Raw genomic sequence first — 22,520 nt, forward strand, 5'->3', positions numbered from 1 at the left:
AAGTATGGTGGGTCTGACACACCGGTGTCAATGTGTTCTTTTTTCCATTTCCAGGAGTGTAAATAGTAGGTCGGTGGTCATAATGTTATGACTGATCAGTGTAGATGATTTCATTAAAGACATTTTCCTCGATTCTAAAATTGCTCAAAATACTAACGGCAGTATGCTTTCTTAATTTGTTTGAAAACAGGACTGTTGGCTCTGAGCACTATGCGACTTAACTTCTGAGGTCATCAGTCGCCTAGAACTTAGAACTAATTAAACTTAACTAACTTAGGGACATCACACACATCCATGCCCGAGGCAGGATTCGAACCTGCGACCGTAGCGGTCGCTCGGCTCCAGACTGCAGCGGCTAGAACCGCACGGCCACTCCGGCCGGCAGGACTGTTCAGTGTACGTCATTAGATCCTTTTTTGTCGTAACTGTACAAGATTTTTGCGCTGTCAGGCACTTTCAAGGTGAACATAGGTACTTTTCACATGTCGTGTAGTGACATGTTTGGAAATGAGTTGGCAACACTGTCCTCAGGTCGCTGCTGCGGTTCCGGCGACAGCAGACGCAGCCGCGACCGACATTCACTCAGGGCTGCGAGTCGGGAGAGCTGTTCCTGGGCGTGTCTCCTAGCAACGCGTACTCGCCGTCCGCCGTCCAGCAGACTCTATCGACGACGCTGGGGTCGGAGGAGAAGGCGAGGCAACTGCTCGCCCAGACGACGCTGAGCCGCGGCCACCTCGCGCCCTCCGCAGACTTCATCCTCAACACGCAGCAGCACGCCTCCTTCTTCTACGTGAACGCGGCGCCGCAGTGGCAGATATTCAACGAGGGCAACTGGCTGTCCGTCGAATCGGTGTTGCGCAACCACGCACAGCAGCAGTTACTGGATCTGGAGGTGAGTCACACCGCCATACATACACTTCCAGAATAAAAATTAGTACACCCTTTTAGAGATTTCCAATTCACTCAAGATTTATTGTTTTAACAGTGCATATGAAGTACATCGAACGATTACGTTTACAGACCAATAGCACTACAGGTAGCAGGTATCGATCCACGTAAAACACAATATTAGCACGTGATGTAGCCTCCACGGGCGGAAGTGCAGGTGCTGGCATACAGTCGATCGGGCAGGTGGCAAACATTCTGGGATACGTTATGCCACGCCTGCTCGAACTGTTCACGTAATTCTGAAGAAATGGTTCAAATGGTTCTGAGCACTATGCGACTTAACTTCTGAGGTCATCAGTCGCCTAGAACTTAGAACTAATTAAACCTAACTAACCTAAGGACATCACACACATCCATGCCCGAGGCAGGATTCGAACCTGCGACCGTAGCAGTCGTGCGGTTCCGGACTGAGCGCCTAGAACCGCTAGACCACCGCGGCTGGCGTAATTCTGAAGAGTTGGTTGGTGAGTCGCGCGAGTCACTTCTCAACTCATCATATTCCACATATGCACGATGGGACACTAGAGTGGAGATCGTGCTGGCCAGGGAAGTTGCTGCACGTCTTGTAGAGCACGTTGAGTTTCACAAGCAGCGTGTCATGAGCATTATCCCGTTAGAACAGCACAACAGCTTCCTGTTGGAAGAACGGCAAAAGAACGTGTCTAACAACATTTTGCACGTACCAAACACTGGTTAGCGTCCCCCAGAAACGCCAGAAGTGAACGAGAGTTGTGGCTTATCGCATCCCAGACCAGAAATCCTTGGATGGGGCCTGGGTGTCATGGACTTTTGCACTCTACGAGACAGAGTTCACCAGGTGTACGTCGTACGCGCAAACGACTATCACTTGCGTGCAGGCAGAATGTATTTTCGTCGCTGAAGACTGCGGTGCGCCATTCTATCTTCCAAGTGATCCTCTGGCGACACGAGGCGAGTCGTGCACGTCGAAGCTGCGTCGTGAGCGGAAGACGAGATACAGCTGTTCTTGCCCGTAGTCCCACTGCTGATGACTGTTTCGCTACTCGTCATGTTAACACGTCTGGGCTCTCAAGCCCTGTTTCCTGTGCTGTGGTAACTGTACGATGTGCCACTGCTGCCTGTTCGATACGGTGATCCTGGCGGGCTTTTGTGCTGCATGGGCGTCCAGAATCTCGTTTATGGGTATGAGAATGTTCACGTGACCGCTGGTACCAGCATTCATTCGTTCACGTGATCAGGCCCAGTGGACCCAGGCCACGACAGTTAGAGCTCTCCATCCGTCTCTGTCTTCTGCTATCTGTCTCCAGTATTCCGTGACTCCCAGCTGCAACAAGTCTTCTCTCACTCCACCGATCCACCACTTTCTACCCACTGGCCTGCTGCCTGACGGGATCCAGTCCATTGCAATTTTGGGCCACCTTGTTGCCTCCATTCTAACTTCATGTCCAGCCCATTGCAGTCTTTTGCTTCTCATCACTCCCAAGGTGTTGGAAATTAGCATTTGGCGTCATTGGCCGGGAGGCCCCTTGCGGGGCAGGTCCGGCCGCCTTGGTGCAGATCTTATTACATTCGACGCCACATTGGGCGACCTGCGCGCCGGATGGGGATGAAATGATGATGAAGACAATACAACACCCAGTCCTTGAGCGGAGCCCTGAATTGAACCTGGGCCCGTAGGACAGCAATCCGTCACGCTGACCACTCAGGTATCGGGTCGGACACTCCCAAGATGTTAGGCTCGTTGTACAGCTCTTCTAATTCTGTGTTATGGCGTCTTCTCCTATATCCAGTAGTCTGATCTCGGACTGGTCCAAATATTTTCCTAAGGACCTTCCTTTCAAATGTAAGCAGTCGATTAAGGCCTTGTTTTCGAGTAGTCCAGGTTTGAGAAACATAAAATACTACTGGCATTATTAATGTCTTATACAACCGTAGTTTTAGTTGTCGAGAGACACTTCTACATTTTAATATAGGGTCTAGATAGTGATAGCATCTGTTTCAAACCTGTAGTCGTGCTTTTATCTCTGCTTCAGTTGATTTTACTTCTGTAAAAATTGATCCAAGATATTTAAACTCTTTCACATGTTTATACAATTAAATCTTGAGAGTTTTGAATCTTTCTTCCTATGGTCATATACTCAGTCTTTTCAGCTGATTTGTAGACCGAGCCTAGCCGCCAATAACTCCAAGGTCTGGATACTTATTTTCAGATCCTCTTGTGTGCATGCTAATAGTGCAATGTCGTCTGCATAGCCCAGATATGTAATGTATTGCCAGTTTGAATGCCCTGGAAGTTTTCTTTGTTGAAAGCCCGCATTTCCTTCTCAAGTGCCAGGCTGAAGAGGACAGGTCATAGCCCATCTTCTTGGCGTAATCCTATTACAACTGGGAAGCTTTCTTTCATTTTATTGCCTACCTTAACCTCAGGTTTTGTGTCTTTTAGGCATACCTCTACCAGATTGATCAATTTCTTTGGTATACCAAACTCTGTCATAGTTCTAATCAGGCTTGGTCTATGTATACTGTCATAAACCTACTTGAAGTCTGCAAACAGGAGATGTATCTCTATTCGTACATTTTTTCTCAGACCTGTTTTAGGACAAAAATCTGGTCCGTGGTTGATCGTCCTGCTTGAAAACCTCCTTGGTATTCTGCAATTATCTCTGTTGCTAGAGGTTTTATTCGCTCTAATACGCAGTTGGAGAAGATCTTATAACAGCGCTATGCTCCTATAGTTGTCACATACTGATTTATTTTTATATATGGAGCATATCACAGCTACCTTCCATTCCTCTGGTATTTCGTGTTTTGCCCAAGTTTGCTCGATTAGCTTGTGGATCTTGAAACAGAGGTCTCCAGCGTTGAGAAGTTCAGCGGGAATTTCGTCCTCTCCTGGACTTTTACCATTCTTAAGGGAAGTAATAACTATAAAATGATAAAGGTTGTTTCTGCTTGTACATTTATTGTAGATTAAAACCCCTTTATATATTACAAATGTTTATATATCAATGTCCAGTGGACATAAAGAGACACATTTGAATTTTCTAACTAACTAATATTAGTGATAAATTGTCCCAATTTGTCCCTTTTTATGGTTACGCGATCTAATATAAACAACGCGAGATGTCTGACATCATCTATGTACCAAATATTAGAAGACACTACTTTCAAAGAATATCTACAGTGGTGTGCAACCTCAGTGGAAATAAAACTTACGTGATCACAGCTATTTATCCTTATAGCCCTAGTAATAATAGCATTAGATATTATAGCAATATCACCGTATGTACTGCGTCCGGTGCGTCGGAGTGATGGTTATCGTACACGTCTGCGACAGTGGAAGAACTCCAGCAATAAAATAAACTATTTCGAACAGTAGGACGGCAGAAGGTGGTCCTCTGACTAGTATGATCTAATATTGTCTTTTCCTCTCTGTGCTATACAGACAAGAAACGCGAACTCCCAGTCACCAGGACGGAATTCAGATAACGTCTCTACGTGAGTATACACAGAAGTGCTCTCAATCACTGAACGCTGCGTACTCAACGACGGCACCCTACCCGGAGGCGAAGTACAGAATCGTATAAGTTCGCCAGTACAGTGCCTAACCGTTCTAACTATAAAATCTCCTGAGAGCAAGGACAGCAAGTCCATCTGTACCAACAAAAGCTGATACTGAGCGACTGTCAAACTTGGGAGCTCAAAACGGGAGACTTCTTCTCTCCACCGCTGGCTTCCCAGCAAAGCTCAAAGTTCTTTATATATATTTCCATGAAAGGCTTATTGAGCTTCCTTCATGGTGCTTTTCACATACTTCCTCTTTGCTTTCCTCAATGTGGCTTGTGTCTGCCATTGTATTTCTTCGAACTTTGATTTTTCTTCTTCCTGCACATTACTTTGTATCCACAGTGTCTAGCCAGTTGTCTCTCCCTGATAGCTTCCTCACACTCCTCATCGAAACACACTCTTTTTCCCTTAGTTCGCTTTGGGATTACTTCTTGGCTGTTTCTTTAATGGTCTCTGCAGTCGCCTCTGAGCTACCACAGTATCTCCTTCGCCTTCATTCAAAGCCTGAAAACGGTCAGTGCTACCTTGAAAGTTCTTCTTATGTTATCTTTAATCAGGCTGTCCAGGTCACATCAAATGGCTCTTTGCATTCTTTTGTACTTCCTGGCTCTCCATATTGTATTCATCCTTTCCATGACAAGGAAGTGGTCTGATCCACATTCCGCACTTGTTGCCGTTTGACATTTTATATCCACTTCTTTATTCTCGTCTCTACAATTAGGTGGTGAATTTGGTTCACTGTTTTCCCATCTGGAGACACCCAGGCTCCTTTATATATTCTCTTCCTGTCGAAATCAGTACTACTTACAAACAAGCCTTTTGCATTCGCAAAGCTAACCAGCCTAGTGCCGTTATCGCTGCTCACATCATGTAAACTGACCCTCCCGATGATCCCCGTGCAGGCTGCTTCTTTCCCTATTTTCGCATTAAAATCTCCAAGGATGAATTTGTAATGTTCACTTGGCACATTGTCTAAAACCGTTTCTGGTTCCTCATAGAAAATGTCTTTATTGATGTCATCGCTTTCTTCGGTTGGAGCATGACAATTTATATATGAGAGCTTGTGTTTTCCTGTGTCTATGGTTAGGAGTGAGATTCTGGGGTTGATTGATTTAAAATCTATGAGAGTGTTACAGAGTGATTTCTTCACTATTTTGGTCCCTTTGGATGATGTTTACAAGGAAGTGAGTTGATCGGTTGCTTGGAACTTGTAGCGGGGTGGTTTACCTGGAGTAAGGGCAATCTAAGATAAGGCTGGTGTGTTAGGGGGTGCTGATGGCGAAGTTTATGTAGCTGAGGCTGTGGTGAATGAAAAGGAGAAATGAAAATTAAAACACCTGGATCCCTCTTTATTGCATTTAATTTATTGATGCAACTAGTTCCGGTGTTTGATCCCACGATATTTAGGTCCCTTGACCACCGTAATTTGGGAGAAAGAAATATTAAATAACCAGTGCGCGTAAATCTCTGGTTTACAACGCAGTATCCTTTCAGTCATCAACTGAAGACTCAGGATATTGCTTGATGTACGAAGGGGGTAGTGTCATGTAAACCAAAGATCTACAGACGTCGGTTACTTAATATTGGCTCGTGATTGCACACGATATTGGATTCCTCGCAGTTTACGTTGGTCAAGGGACCTGTAATGGAACACCCAAACTGGTTGTGTAAATAATACAAAAGAGACGGCTGCAGGTTGTGGGAGTGGGATTTCGATTCAGGTGAGTATAGGCGACAGCGAAAGTGTTGGGTGCTGGAACACCCATATTGATCAAGGTGGTGTGAAATACGAGCTAATAAATGACTGACTGAAAGTGCTAGAGGGCAATGAAGACGACGGAGATGAGGACAGAATGAGAACTGACGAGATGAAAGACGGTGAGAAAGGCGGTACGAAGACTGTGAAGATGACAGGGGATTACGACGTTGGCACGAAAACGCCGTTGACAGTAGTCGACACAGGGCTTTGGCGATGGGGAAGATAATGGCAGGAAGCTTTTTCCAGATCGTGAATGCAAGTCTGGGAGCATCCCAGACGCTTGTGTTCCCGATAGGAAGGGAAGTTCCAGTCCTCGGATGGCAGTTATTGACCTAGCACTAGAATGTTGGTCCAGCCAGCCCAGTCAATAACCCCCACAGTGGATGAATGCGTGTTTCATATGACAAGTTGCGAACCGAGATATCCATAGATCAAAGCAGAGTGAGAGTCGTAATTGCATATAAGTCGAATACTGAACTTGAGGCGAAAACCACCGTAGTGCGTAACAGTGTGCTTCACACGCGTAAATGAACGGATGTTGTGCGTCCACGGCTTTAAAAGGATACGCTCACCAAGGAGTCTCCCCGGAGCAAATATTTACTCTTTTGGGGCCTCTGCAGCTGTCTGGTGGCCGTTTGATTACTTCACTTTCTGAATCACTTCTCGGCGGGGGATCTGCCAACAGCAACGTGGTGTAAACAGTATCATTTTACCGCTGTACTGCTTCATTCGCGTATGGTGAACGGAATGAATGGCTATTGCTGCACCTGTCTCTAAGACAGAATTCCTCTAACTTTATCGTTATGATCAGTACGTGACGTGACTGCGTCTCTTGACTCGTCTCGAAACGAGAGGCTCGCTATTTTTAACGTTAAACTTTGATGTGCCTCACAGTGTTTTTCCTACAGCGTTTCCTACTGGTTGATCATTTCTGTGCCGTTCTAATGTTGTTTAAGTAACAATGTGACGAGGAAAAGTGTCCTTTTTCGAATTTTCTGTGCCTCTACCGTTAACCCAGCTCGTTATGGATCCCCCCCACTGAAACAAAAATGATTAATCGAAAGAGCTGGTCCTTTGTAAACAACCTTCTTTGTGGATAAATATTATTGTAATTTCAATGAATCTGCCTCTCAGCCGCCACTTACGCGTAAATTTTCGTACTCTTTCTGTCTTACAGTATCCGATCAAACGTATCTGGACAGCTTTCAGTGGAAATGAATATTTTATATGTCCATCTTTCACCTTTATGACGGATTGAACTCTGTTGGGGGCACTTGAACAACGTGTCTGGATGTTTGTGGAGTAATGGCAGCCCAGTCTTCCTCAGGAGCCGAAACCAGAGAAGGTAGTGATGTTGGACGCTGGGGTGTGGATGAAAGTCGACGTTCAAATTCATACCAAAGGTGTTGGATTGGTTTCAGATTGGGAATTTGAACAGGCCACTTCATTTCAGGAATGTTATTCTCCGCAAACCATTGCCTCACAGATGTTGCTTTATGACCAGATGCGTTGTCATTATGATACGACACCGAGCGAGGTGGCGCAGTGGTTAGCACACTGGACTCACATTCGGGAGGACGACGGTTCAATCCCGCGTCCGGCCATCCTGATTTAGGTTTTCCGTGATTTCCCTAAATCTCTACAGGCAAATGCCGGGATGGTTCCTTTGAAATGGCACGGCCGACTTCCTTCCCTAATCCGATGAGACCGATGACCTCGCTGTTTGGTCTCTTCCCCCAATCAATCCAATCCAATCCAATTATGATATGATCAGTAACTCAGAACTGTTCCTCTACTGTACGTAGACATTAGACGTGGGATACCTCCTAATATCGTGTCAGACCTCCTTTTTCCCGGCATAATGCAACAACTCGACGTGCCATGGACTCAACAAGTCGTTGGAAGTCCACTGCAGAAATATTGAGCCATGCTACCAAAAAAAAAAAAAAAAAAAAAAAAAAAAAAATGGTTCAAATGGCTCTGAGCACTATGGGACTCAACATCTTAGGTCATAAGTCCCCTAGAACTTAGAACTACTTAAACCTAACTAACCTAAGGACATCACACACACCCATGCCCGAGGCAGGATTCGAACCTGCGACCGTAGCAGTCCCGCGGTTCCGGACTGCAGCGCCAGAACCGCTAGACCACCGCGGCCGGCATGCTACCTCTACAGCCGTCCATAATTGCGAAAGTGTTACTGGTGCAGGGTTTTGTGCACGAAGCGACTTCTCGATTATGTTTCATACTTGTTCGATGGGATTCATGTCGGATGATCTGGGCGACGAAGTCAGTCGCTCGAATTATCCAGAATTTTCTTTAAACCAAGTTCCAACAGTTGTGACCTGGTGACATGTTTTGGAATATGAAGTTGATAAATGTTTGCAAATGGTCTCCATGTAGCCGAACATAACGTTTTTAATGAATGATGGGTTCAGTTGGACCACGAGACCCAGTCCATTACATGTAAACACAGCGCACACCATTATGAAGCCTTCACCCGCTTGCACAGTGCCCGGTTGACAACTTGGATCCGTGGCCTCTTGGGGTCTGCTCCAGACTCGAACCCTACCATCAGTTCATACCAGCTGAAACCAGGACTCATCTGACCAGGCCACGGTTTTCCAGTCGTCTAGCCTCAACACGATGTGCTCACGAACCCGGGAGAGGCAGTGCAGGCGGCGTCGCGCTTTTAGCAGAGGCATTCGCGTTTGTCGTCTGTTGCCACAGCCCATTAACGGCAAATTTCGGCGCGGTGTCCTAACGGATACGTTCGCCGTACGTCCCACATTGATTTCTGCGGTTCTTTCAGGCAGTATTGCATGTCTGTTGGCACTGACAATCTACGCAAACGCCGTTGCTGTCGGTCGTTAGCCAGCCGGGGTGGCCGAGAGGTTCTAGGCGCTACAGTCTGGAACCGTGCGACCGCTACTGTCGCAGGTTCGAATCCTGCCTCGGGCATGGATGTGTGTGATGTCCTTAGGTTAGTTAGGTTTAAGTAGTTCTAAGTTCTATGGGACTGATGACCTCAGAAGTTCCCATAGTGCTCAGAGCCATTTGAACCATTTTTGTTGGTCGTTAAGTGAAGGCCGTCGGCCACAGTGTTTCCTTGGTGAGATGTAATGCCTGAAGTTTGGTATTCTCGGCACACTCTTGACACTTTGGATCTCGGGATATTGAATTTTCTAACGATTTCCGAAATGCAGTCCCATGCGTCTAGCTACGACTACGATTCCACGTTCAAAGTCCATATTAATTCCCGTCGTGCGGTGATAATCACGTCGGAAACCTTTTCACGTGAATCACCTGAGTACAAATGACAGCTCCGCCAATGTATTTCCCTTTTATATCTTCTGTACGCGATACTACCGCCATCTGTATATGTGCCTATCTGTATATGTGCAGTAGGCGGATCTCACTCGAGCCGCGAAAAACACCCCTATGCCGTAACACTACCTCCTCCGTACTTCACTGCTGCCACTATACATGATGGCAGATAACGTTCTGTAGGCTCTCACCAAACCCAAACCGTTCCAGCGGATTAGCACAGGCGTGACTGATCAGACTGAACCACTCGTTTTCAATCACCCACCATCCGGTAGCATCACTCTTTACACCAATTCAAGCGTCTCCTATCATTGCCTGTATGTGCTACTTTTTTCAATCCACCCTCCCAAAGCTTGATGGTCTCTGTCTATCAGTGCATGAGGTCTACCTGGTCTTGGTTGTGGTTGTTCTTTCGCGTTTCGACGCCAGAGTCACATCAGGAGTCGACTTAGGCAGCTGTAGAAGAGTTGAAATGTCCCTGATAATTTGTTACTCAGGTAACATCGAATCACCAGTCCACGTTCAAAGTCACAAAGCTCTCCCGATTGTCTCATTCTGCTATTACTGCTTCTGTAGTGACACCACGATATTCTCCACCTCCTTTTATACTGGCAGGTCCGCCTCGCGTGACATTTAGTGGCCAGTTCCACGTTTCATTTGGATTGCCAGGATATTTTTCGTTAGATGTTGTATGTCATCCGTTGTATGCTCGGCGCTACTATCACCATTAATCACGGGACTTTTCGTCTGCGTACACATATTAAATGATTTTTGGATGTTTATAGTGGCAGGTCTTTGGAAAAATGCTGGTATCTCTTGATAAAAGAATATTCGTTTCAGTTTTGTTGCGAACACAAGAGTTCAGAATGTTAATGTTTCTAAATAATCGAATGTAATATGCAAAAACTGTCTAAAACTGTAGAAATTACTCACACCTCAAGCCAGTTGAAGTAATATTAGAACCGGTCCAGTGGGAACTGCTACGTGCAAACAGTGACTACATACTGATGTCAGGCATCTGGAAACGAGCCTTCAAGCTTCGAAACGCATAGTGCAGCTTGATACAAACCTCGATTTTCTACTGGAGTCAGATATTTTTTCTGGTTTATTTTACGAATTAAACTCAGGCATGGCCCCAAAAGGAAATTTTAGTGCTTGTAATATGTTGCTTCATTACCTGGTGCCTAAATGACGAGCATTTGGAGAGAATGCTTTCAAATTATCGACTTTGTTTAGGAATTGAGCCATGTGAAAAGTGGTGAAATGAAATTGACAGTCCTTTAACTAAAGGTACATGCCGCGTAGTTGCCCTTCCCATTGCACAATTGGTTCGCCGTGAGCCGTTCTTTACCTCCTTTACAAAAAAATGACCGTCACAATATCTTTGCGGTAGTATACTCGGCGTGCGCCTGAATGTTTACATCTCTCATGATAGCAGCATGTTGCAAGCAAGTGACCCCAAATGAAGATGACGCACGAGCCTGGCGCAACACGAGTGGAAGCCGAGTAAGTTAGCACGTGTATCGCTAATGAGCCGGTTGTAGGCTTCCTTCTCTACTCACACTGGTAGCCGGGGAAAAAAATAAAAAGAAATATTATACAGGTACTTAATCAACACAATACTGATATACAAGGTGAAAATTATTAAAAGCAACAAATGCAGGGACAGATTCCTGACTGGAAATGAGGCAGAAAGGGTTCTATGAACATGTGTTCGGAAATACATCTTTGCCAAGGTAGATGGCACCGACGAATGACCACATGCCGTGAATTGCAGGCTGTGTGATTGACGCAGCCTAGTGTAAGCAGCAGAATAGTCCGGTATTCATGTCGGGAACAAGCCGAGATGATGTTTGTGTACAGCCAAGCAGATGGAAACGGCCGAGAGGCAGCACGGCTATATCAAAACAAGTATCCTCACAGACACCAACCACATGACGCAATATTTCAAGTTGTTTTTGGGCGTTTGTGTGATCAGGCATCCTCTCAGACAGACAAACGTGTAGGGAGGCTTCGGACTGTACGTGCAACAGATTTGGAGGACCGGGTTCGACAGGATATTGAAGCGAACCCTAGTACAAGCTCCAGGCAAGTCGCCTACCTACATAGTGGAAGCCAAAGACGATTATATGTATCCTCCATGACACTGCATCCCATAGAGGCCATTTCGAGCATCTTTCGTCACATGGATGCGATGCAGCTCTGTTCTGTGTTCTGGGACGATTTGTTGTCGTTGCTCGCACGCTCTCCATTTCCGAACACATGTTCGTAGGACCTTTTTCCTTCCATTTCCAGTCAGGAATCCGCCCTTGAAGTTTGTCGGTTTTATGTTAACCCTGTATTTTGGTTTTATCTCATATAATTGAAACATTTGTAAACAGGTACGTTATTCTCTATTAAAGATGTTACGTTAAATGGGACACTTCCTTATATGAATTTCTGGCCGGATTCCCTCAGTGTAATTTTGAGCTTTTATTTGGTTGTACATTTATCAAGAGAAACACATTAGTGAGATATACGTGAAAGGAATCTCCTTCTTCCACTTCAAGAATTTGGCTTGTCGACTTTTTCCGGCTGTCACGCCACCTTTCGCGTTATCTTCTCAGTGGTCGTCGTCTGACAGAGCTGTAATCATACGTCAGCCTCGGGATTCTGGAGTCTTCCATGTGTAACATATGAGTCTTCCACTTATTCTTATACCCTTCAGTCATAGCGTTAACTTTTAAAGACTCTGTAACCGTCGTGTTCTGTTTGCTGTTTTTCCTATATAATACTCCTTGCTCCTCTCTCTCTTTCTCTTAATTTTTTTATTTTGTATTTTTCTATCATTTGTTTAAATGGCTTCGACATGGCTTCGTGTACAAGAAATACTATAAGACCCAGCTCATGCTCATAAATTAAGGATAATACTGATACATGGTGAAACAACGCTCTGGTGGGCGGTTTGCGGGTTTAAATCACCTCTGGGTATGACCATGTGGTGCATTTGACCTGCGGTCGTCCCACGGTGGCGCTGGCAGCAGTCCACATACGCAGAGGTGTGTTGGTCCATGTCAAAGTACGGTGCAGCGAGTAAGTCTGTAGACGTTTTCAGACGTGCTGGTGGTGACTGTGTGTTGAAAATGGCTGAAATAACACATATTGATGTTATGAGGGGCAGAATACTAGGGCGACTGGAGGCTCTACACAAACGCCACAGCTCTCGGTCATTAAGCTAAAGTCATCGGTCACTGTGTTGTCCGTGGTGAGAGCTAATGCCTGAAGTTCGGTATTCCCAGCACACTCCTGACACTGTCCATCTCACAGTATTGAGTGGATCTCGGAATATTGAATTCCCTAACGATTTCCAAAGTGGAATATCCCATGCGTTTTGCTCCAACTGTCATTCCGCGCCATGCGTTTTGCTCCAACTATCGTTCCGCGTTCAGTGTCTGTTAATGCCCTTAGTACGGCCACAATCACGTCGGAAACCTTTTCACATGAATCACCTAGTATAAATCACAGCTCCGCCAGTGCGCTGTCCTTATATAACGTGTATACGCGATACTACCGCATCTGTATACACGCATATTGCTATTCCGTGACTTCCGTCGCCTCGAAGTATTTCATGTATAGCAAATAGTTTAATAGTTTTCAGCATGTATAAAGCCAAAATATGAAGTGTAGAAAACTGTAAAATGACAATGTCGTTGTCAAATGACAATTTTAGAATAATACAATTTTTTAAATTACGAGGTATTAAACAAATGCAGACAGAAAGGGTAATAGTTGTGATTGTGATATCCTCTAAATTTATTGAAAATGTCGTCTTTTAAGCAATCTAATCTCTGTCTTCCTGTACAGCTTTAATCTTATACAGCTCCCTGTAATACCTGGGAAGTTATTCCTTGATGTGTTAAACCACAGCTGCAGACTACTGTTTGTCACAGTAGTCTGCAGCTGTGGTCTAATGCATGTGTGACTAGTGATGGGTTAATGAACATGTGCATTTACAGATTATACTATTTTACACTGTTTGTATACGTGTGCTCGCACTATGTAACAACGACACGAATGTATTTAGCAGGAGTGCCAACGACACACAAATGTGTCAGCTTACATTACGTTTACATGGCTTAAAGCCACAATATCAGCACTTGATAATGGCCTAAGGCCGAAATTGCAATAGTGTAATAAAAACGTATGACAATCACTGGCGTAAAGATGATGTCTTTCGTTGAATGGTTCGTACGCAGACACTTCTTGATGGGCCAGCATTGAAATCCGCAGCAATTTGCCGAACGGTTGCACTTCTGCCACGTTGAGCAATTCTCTTCAGTCGTCGTTGGTCCCGTTCTTGCAGGATATTTGTCCGGCCGCAGCGATGTCGAAGATTTGATGTTTTACAGGATTCCTGATATTCAAGGCACACTCGTGAAATGGTCGTCCGGGAAAACCCCACGTGATCGCTACCTCGGAGAGGCTGTGGGCAACGGCGTTGGCGGAGTGGATACACCGGTTCCCGTGAGATCACCGAAGTTCAGCGCTGTCGGGCGTGGTCGGCACTTGGATGGGTGACCATCCAGGCCGCCATTAGCTGTTGACATTTTTCGGGGTGCACTCAGCCTCGTCATGCCAATTGAGGAGCTACTCGACCGAATAGTAGCGGCTTCGGTCAAAAATACCATCATAACGACCGGGAGAGCGGTGTGCTGACCCCACGCACCTCCTCTTTGCATCCTCCACTGAGGATGACACGGCGGTCGGATGGTCCCGGTAGGCCACTCGTGGCCTGAAGACGGAGTGCTTTCGGAGATGCTGTGTCCCATCTCTCTTGCGCCGACTTTAACACCACGTTCAAACTCACTTAAATCTTGATAACCTGCCATTGTAGCAGCTGTAACCGATCTAATAACTGCGCCAGAGACTTGTTGTCTTAAATAGGCGTTGCCGACCGCAGTGCCGTATTCTACCTGTTTACATACCTCTTGTGTTTGAATATGCATGCCTATACCAGTTTCTTTGGAGCTTCAGTGTAGTTCACATGAGGGAAAGAGATGGAAAGAGACAGGAGAAGGAGGAGATGCACAGAGAAATGTGAGAGAGGAGGGGATGGACAAGGAGAAAGAGGAGGTGTTCATAGGAAGAGAAGAGGAGAAAATGGACAGAGAGTGGGGAGAAGGAGATAGGCAGGGAGAAGGGGGAGCAGCAGCTGGACAGGCAAAGGAGCAAAGGAGATGGAGAGTGTGGGAGGGAGAAGGTGGACAGAGAGAGGGGAGGAGGGGATGGGGAGAGAGGGGGGAGTAGCAAGTGGACAGAGAGGGGAGCAGAGAAGAAAGACAGGGGAGATGGACCAACAGAACTGAAATACACACATACTGGGGAAAGGCTGGGTACTTAGCTGGTGTCTAAATAAAGATGGCGGATTTTTTTGTGTGTTGTGGAGGTATGGACAGGGACGCACGGCGTGCTGACGCTGAACGACACGGAGGGCCGTCAGAAGGAGCTGTACCTGGCGGAGGGCGAGCGCATGGCGGTGCCGCTGTTCTTCTGGAAGCTGGTGCACGACCCGAAATCGGGCACGGCGATCGCCTTCGTGGGAGTCAACAACCCGTTCACCGCGGGCACGGCGGCAGAAGCGCAGCTGTGTCCCGACGTTTGCGGCGACGCTGGGTGGGCGAGGCGCAAGTGGAACCGACCCAACAAGGGCCGCGTCACGTGCTGCTCTGCCCAGGAGCTGGCCGCCGCGGTGCCGGGGGCGCCGCAGATCCACGCTTCTGGGCTGCTGGCTGGGCCGCGCGCCTGACCTAGCCACAGTACTGGCACCTACCATCACCTCTAGGCGAGACGTCCTCTGATAGCCTTTTGGACGAATTATTTCCACCAATAACGTCCCCCATACCACTATCCTGTTATGGCCTCACTGTACAGCCAACACGCAGTGTGAATAATGTATTACTAGAGCTGCATTTTCACCAGTATGAAACAGTTTCACCATCTACTGCCGTCAGTAGTCTAAACCGAGTCTGACGTACTTCACAGTCGATTCAAGATACCCTTATCTAACGTCAGTGTCCACATCCACCCCAATATCAAAGTACTCCATCGCTCCTGTGGTTGGTCCCGTGATGACATGTTAGCCGGCCAAAGAGCTTCAGTTCTACAAATCATCTATACGTTTTGAATTAGTAAAGCTTGTGAGTACTCTCCATCAAACCAATGTGCAATCATCCACCACTCACCACTACTTGGCTGCTCTGAGTGTTGTGTGCAAGACTCAGCGTCCAACATGCCGCTTGATCCAAATATTGCTGACACCTACTTCATGCAACACTACCATCACCTCCACACCGACGTCTTCTAATGATTCCACGAAGGAACTAATTCTGGCAACAATACAATGTAACATCTGTACAATATGAAACTGTTTCACAAGCTGCTTCCCTCGGAAGCGCTAGTATCTCTACGTCAAGTCTAGTCCACTTAACGGTCTCTTGGAGGAACTGCTCCACCGATAACATCTGCCATACCACCACACTGATGTGGACTTCTTGCACAACCAGTGCTTATCGCGAATGACACCACAGCCTGTCATTGTTATGCACATTAATGTTAATTCTTCCAGATCTATTGAACTTAGATCTACTCTGACATTTAGGCTTAATTTTTGATTAAGTGTAAACCACCACGTGACACCTCCTTAAGTATCATCCTGTAATAACCTACTGAAATACAGTGTCACATCCACGAAAACAAGAAATTACTACAGTATGTATTCTATACAACACATATAACAATCTTTGGGCTCAAAAAGAAATGTAGTACTGGTCTCTCAGTGCAACACTGAAATTTACAGACATGCCGCATGACTGGAGTATGCAGATCTACATATATGCTCATTTATATGAATTATAATCCAGTGACGAAGAAAAACACCGTGATATGCATTTTGGTCTGCCTCTCGTTAAAATGGTTTCATTTGTTACTATATTCATCGCTACCATTACCAGTTTTTAACATACTGTGACTGTGTAGTGACATCCACACTAATTATTTGCAACAGTCCACTACTGTAGTGAACATCAGATCGTCTTCGGGTTGAACTTGATAAGCATTATCAATGTCTACAAGGAGCCTCTTATATCTACAGCGTCTACTTTAAAGGGGAAAACTATTTCAGTGAATGTACAGTGAATAAAAAAGTACACCGCCATGAAGTTACATCGGTTTTTTTCTTCGCTGTCTTACTCAACTACCTGTTGGCCACACCAAGGACAGAATTCTCAGCATTAACCACTCAAGAGTTCTATCCATTACTACATGGTCAGAACCAGAAAGTTCTGCCCATCCATGTCCACCCTTACACACAATGTCTCACTATTGCTGAATACAGGGCTACTAGATTGCATTGTGAATCTTCACAATATACTTCTGCTTCATCATCTACTAAGACACAAAAATATTTCAAATGCTGTATTATCATACTCATGTTCACGTCAATACGAAATTGCTCCAGATTGTGATAAGCTCAGTTAATCGGAAGATCTGAGCTACAGCCTAGACGCCAGATCGGCGGCACTGAGATTTAAGCACTTCTTCATAACTGGAGCTTCCAGTAATACAATCCTATCAATACAGTAATGTGAGAAACATTTTCAGCTGACATGCTATCTTACTTGTAGTTGATATTGTCTACCTTCAACTTATAAAGCTACTGTACAATCACAAATACTGAAAAGTGAAATACGATTTCCGCCCTGGGAAATAATTTTAAAGCCCGCTATGCTGAATACCCTTGGCATCTCTAAAACTCTCACAGTGTGTTTTGGCTTCTGTGCCAATGATCAGAATGAGTTTAACATCCATCTGATAAAGCTCCCACGGGTCTTGGATACTACTTTTGGCCATACCATCTAGTATACAGCAGAATGTTTCATCACAATGGTAGCTGAATATGAAACCCATTTTATCAACTACTGTTTACAACAGCACCACGATCGTTTCAGAAAGAATATATTACCATGAATATATTCCTGTTGCAAATATATTTTCAGTATGCACTTCAAGATTAATGGGCTGAATCATCATATCAGTTCACTCTCACAGTAGTGTGCAATAGTTAGTGACAAATTAAACCACATTATCTTTTCATGTTTCTAAGAAGCATTTTGGAACCAAGAATTCACTTGAAGTGTTAATGTTTAATTGAAAATCAAGACATTCCAACAATAAAAAGCAACTGGTGCGTAAAGTTCTACTCTATTCAACATTAATGTGAAATGGTGCTGTCGACCCTAGCAGTTTCAGCACAGACCTACATAAAAGTAGAAACAAAATTTATCTAACGAGTACTGAATTCGATATTGCTGTGACCCCTGTTCTGATCCTGAGATACAATAAGCGTCTCTCCAAATGCTCACTTTGAACTTTTGCCTGTATTCCAGGATCAGAACGTCAGTCTTACCTCTGTACCAGAACAAAACTGTTTCATCAGCAGCAAAGCTAATCTGAAGAATGATCTCTAACTGCATCTGACATGCTCAGTGACCACAGCGCACTCAGTGCACAGTAATAGAGGATAGTAACACCACAGACGTACACTAAGCTGTTACTGGACTGATTTTTCGTTAGGCCGCATCGTGAGTCTCCTAATTAGATGATTCGGAATTTTATGGCTTTTGTAGTATCAACGCACCCTACACCAGTATAAAATTGTTCAAACGTCTTTTACCTAATGCCTTCAGATTGCTGTATCGATTTTATTGGACTACAGAATTGTCCCAAAATTAGTTCTATAAGTTCTGCTCCATTCAACATTAATGGAAAAGGTTAATAAATATTTCAGATCATAAATAATGAGTACTTTGTTTGAATAGTTAGTTAACCTACACACTCATAAATTGCAAAGATCCTTGTGACTTTATTAAGGTTGCTAAGAACTATTACAAAATAATGTACCACATCAATATACTTTATGTTTACAAACAAGCAAGAAATGATAACTACTCTTTGTGAAACTGTAATATCAGTTATGTGAAACATAATAAATAATAAAAGTTTATAGGGCACAAGCTTCTCTATATCAATTATTCTACCATTTAATTGTTTGATTACATATATTTTCACATTCTCCAATAATATACCTTCAGGTATGTATACTGTTGTTAATGTGATCCAATCAGGATCAAGGTTCAGTTAGGACTTAGATACATCCAGTCTGTTACTATGAATATATCAGTAGTACAGGACAAAGAAGTCTCAACAAGTATCCACATATTGCGTTAATTGGCGTCTCAGATTGACAGCATTGATCACTAAAGTCATAGACCAGAGTGTGAGTCATTGTCTGACACAAATTTATCAAAAGGGTTCAACACCTAGTCCTATTGGAGAATGACTGTAAGAGCAGGAATAAAATACTTTTCATGAAGCTACAATGCTTTCACATTAAATAACTGTGGAGATGCATACCTTCTAGCCTTCAAAAGTCCACAGTTAAATGAGTTTTAAGTTGGATGTGTGGCGAAATTATTTCCATACAGAATTTGGTTCATTAGACATAGGACATCCACAATCATAAAGTGGGTTGTCCAGTCAGATCTCTTTACCATTGTGTTTCTTTGATTTCCTATTCGGATTACCCCCTCAATTATGAAGAATACAGGTTCGTACAGAATGTGGATCATTGACTTAAAAACATATTCCAAAGTAAATTTGTGTTGCTGGTGAAAACTAGTTGAGACTCACACTGGGATTTGAACATACTCCTTAAGTGTTCTATATTTCTTCTTGAATAACTATACCAGAAAGTCACACTTGAATGTAGCAAATTATTGTGTATTCTTTCATGAACCAAAGCGCAAGAAAGAGATTGTATGTTCCACTGACAAACATCCAGCTCATTTTAATGGTACACCCATTGTGTAATCAGACGTACATATATGGGCATGTTGAGGACAGACACTGACCCGTATCCAAGATGTGATCCAAATCCACGATTCCCTTTTTCTAATAACTAATTAATTTCATTTTGTCATCTACCGTTATTTTAAACATAGAGAAATGGCATTTTACCACCGTAAATGACATTCTGGTGAATATCCTCTGAATTTTTAGATTTTTTTTCTTTTGCTCTGTTAAGAAACATTTTTTTGAAGGTCTTCATCCACTAAATGAACTTTCTTTTAGGATACAACTTACGCTATAATTCTGAAATGTGGTGCACTTACAACTACACAAAACACTGTTCTGACCATGACTGACACATGAAACTTAATGAGGAATCTGCACAGTGCACAGGTGCCGTTCATGGTCAAATAGAATAGAGCATATAAAAATCATTCTGTGTATTGTAACAGTATTTGTTTAGTGTAGTTAGTTAAATAAAACTAAAATTCCTGTTTTTGAATAAAAACGTAACCAAACATGTGTACTGGGCGCTAACATGCAGAAAGTGAGTCAATATAAGCAGGACTCGGGATAAACAATATTTGTGGTGAAGATTATTTTATCGTGGCACATGTTATATTTGCTGTTTGGGTCATCTTTCTCGTCACAAAAACTCTATATGACCTTCGTAGTGGAAGGAAGATAAAATTCAAGACCAGGACATTTTAAGTGGCGACAGAACCCACACAACGAAGCTAACAACCTTCTGGATGCATGTTCCTCGACTTGCTGAAAAAGCATGGCATGAACTCCAACTAAATGCGTGAAACGTTGATTATTTTTGTAAGAAATATTTGGTTGCCACACACCACAAATCCGAAAGGAAAGCATAGTAAAACCCTACATACTCGGAAAAAGTTGTTCCTGTCACTTAAAAACGTTTTTCTACAACCTCACTTATTAAAATGTTTTTGTTAGAAACATAAAATTTAGCAGTTTATGATCGATTTCCATTGCATTTTTATAGAGAAGTTTAAAATACGTAGATTAAATGAGATTATTTTTGCTTCCATGTATTCAGTACCCAGAAAAGTTGGAAGACTCTTATACAGGACCAGGTCCCACATTTCATGACAAGAAACTGATCCACATAACAAACGAAATCCTTTACCAAACATATGAAAAACAGACTCAAAGAATTGGTTCTTGTGGATGCATCCGCAGAATGAACTTAAATAGACTAACCAAATAAAATGTTTTGACTACTTCCGGAAAAGCAAGCAAATTATTTTAAGAAAACGGAAAAGTACTTAAAAGAGCTCCAAATCACTTGATGCTCACAGATAAAACTAGAAAAAGAGGTTCCAATACAAAATCAAAACCAAATGAACGACACAGATCTCTGAAGAAGAACCGAAAGCAAGAGCAGAAAGAATGAAACAATACGTGGCTGACTAAGGAACGCACAGAACATTAAAAAGTGATTGATCTAAAGTGCCCCAAAGTCGGCTGCAGCGAAGTAAGAAGGAAATGGATTATACACATAGAAATAAATTTTTATTTCATTCGTCGAACTATTTAAGATCATTTATTCAATACTTGATGTATAGGAACAGTTACATAGAAATTGTTTCATAGACTGTAGGAGACTGTGCTCCATATAATCAATAACACGTTATTCTTAAGGTTCAAAGAAAACATACATCACCTACTGTGTGGGTTGGCGAAATACAAAATACGTTCTGCCGTGGTTTTGCTGATCGTACTATATAACAGCTTGCAGAGCTTTTGATGAAATGAAAGAAAGTAAAGAGAAGAAGCGAAAGATTTTGAAACAGAATTTCATCTGCGATGACAACGTGTATACTGAAAATGAAATCAGTGTTGTTTAGATACCAAGCTAGCCATAAAATAATATTGAGATCTGGTGACTGTGGTGACCAGGTGAGATGCGACAGTTCATCCTCGAGCTCACAAAACTAGTCCTGTAGGATGCTAGCTGTCTGAACATGAGTCCTGATGTCTTGGAACACAGCATCACCATTGGGGAACGAACACTGACCTACAGAATGGACCTGAACAACCAAAACTGTCAAATAATCCTTGTCAGGAATGCGACTTTGCAGGTTACCCATGAGATACAAGGAATACCACGATATGGCTGTCCGAATTATCACGGATAACCCGCCATCTTTCACTGCTATGAAGTAAATCCGGCCAGAAGTTTGAAACAGAATGAAGCAAGTCTCGTCCGTCCAACTAAATTTCTTCCATTGATTCATAGCCCAGGTTTTATGACTGCAGCATCACGGTATCCTCTTACGGGCATTTGCATCACTGATGAATGGTTCTGGAATTTCAGCTTGCCATGCAATTTCCTGCTTATGGAGCTCCAGTCGTGTTGTTTTGGTGCTGACAGTATTCCCGAGTGTAACATTCAGTTCTGTGGCGACTATTACAGCTGTCTACGTCTTCTTTTTTGTCACAATCCTCTTCAATGACCGCCGGTCACTCTCACTCATGACACACATTCGGCTGTGTTGTGACTGAGTGGATGATGTTTTTCCGCTTTCCTTGTATGTAGTATAAATCTTCGATGCATTGCCTCGTGAAACTCCAAACACATTGGGCACCTTGGTTACGGAAACACCCACCATGCGAGCACTAATAATTTGTTCAGGTTCGAATTCACTTAACTTTTACACAGTGCACTCACAACTACACAAAACACTATTCTGACCATGACTGACACTTGAAACGTTATGAGGAAGCTGCACAGGTGCCTTCCATCGTGAAATAGAATAGAGCAATCGACATTCTTGGCAAGCATCTGCATTCATGTCCAAGCATCTATTACTGGCGGTATTTACACATTTGTAGCGGCAACTTCTGCCACTGAATGTATCAGGATGACCAAATGTAGCGGGAAGAGGTAGAAGGCACCGTATTAAGACTTGTCCGAGCTCTCCAAGTGATTGTTTCCAACTACAGTGCCCTCGTACACCCCAGTCTGCGTCACAGGGCCCCGCAATGCTGAGGAAGCACCCCAGCGGCCTGTGCAATGCAATGCAGT

At 43.8% G+C, this 22,520-nt stretch overlaps 1 protein-coding gene across 1 annotated transcript in view; it reads left to right on the forward strand.

The window, feature by feature from the left end:
• The window catches only part of LOC126251454 (uncharacterized), an 88,095-nt gene extending 69,513 nt beyond the window's left edge, over positions 1-18,582 (forward strand). The window contains exons 4-5 of the mRNA XM_049951884.1: positions 532-892; positions 15,006-18,582. Of these exons, the coding sequence (XP_049807841.1) occupies positions 532-892; positions 15,006-15,365 (721 nt within the window). The 3' untranslated portion in view covers positions 15,366-18,582. The remainder of the gene's footprint in view (positions 1-531; positions 893-15,005) is intronic.
• The last annotated feature ends 3,938 nt before the right edge of the window (positions 18,583-22,520 follow it).

Source organism: Schistocerca nitens, chromosome 4 (assembly GCF_023898315.1).
Source record: "Schistocerca nitens isolate TAMUIC-IGC-003100 chromosome 4, iqSchNite1.1, whole genome shotgun sequence".
Classification (NCBI taxonomy): Eukaryota; Metazoa; Arthropoda; class Insecta; order Orthoptera; family Acrididae; genus Schistocerca; species Schistocerca nitens.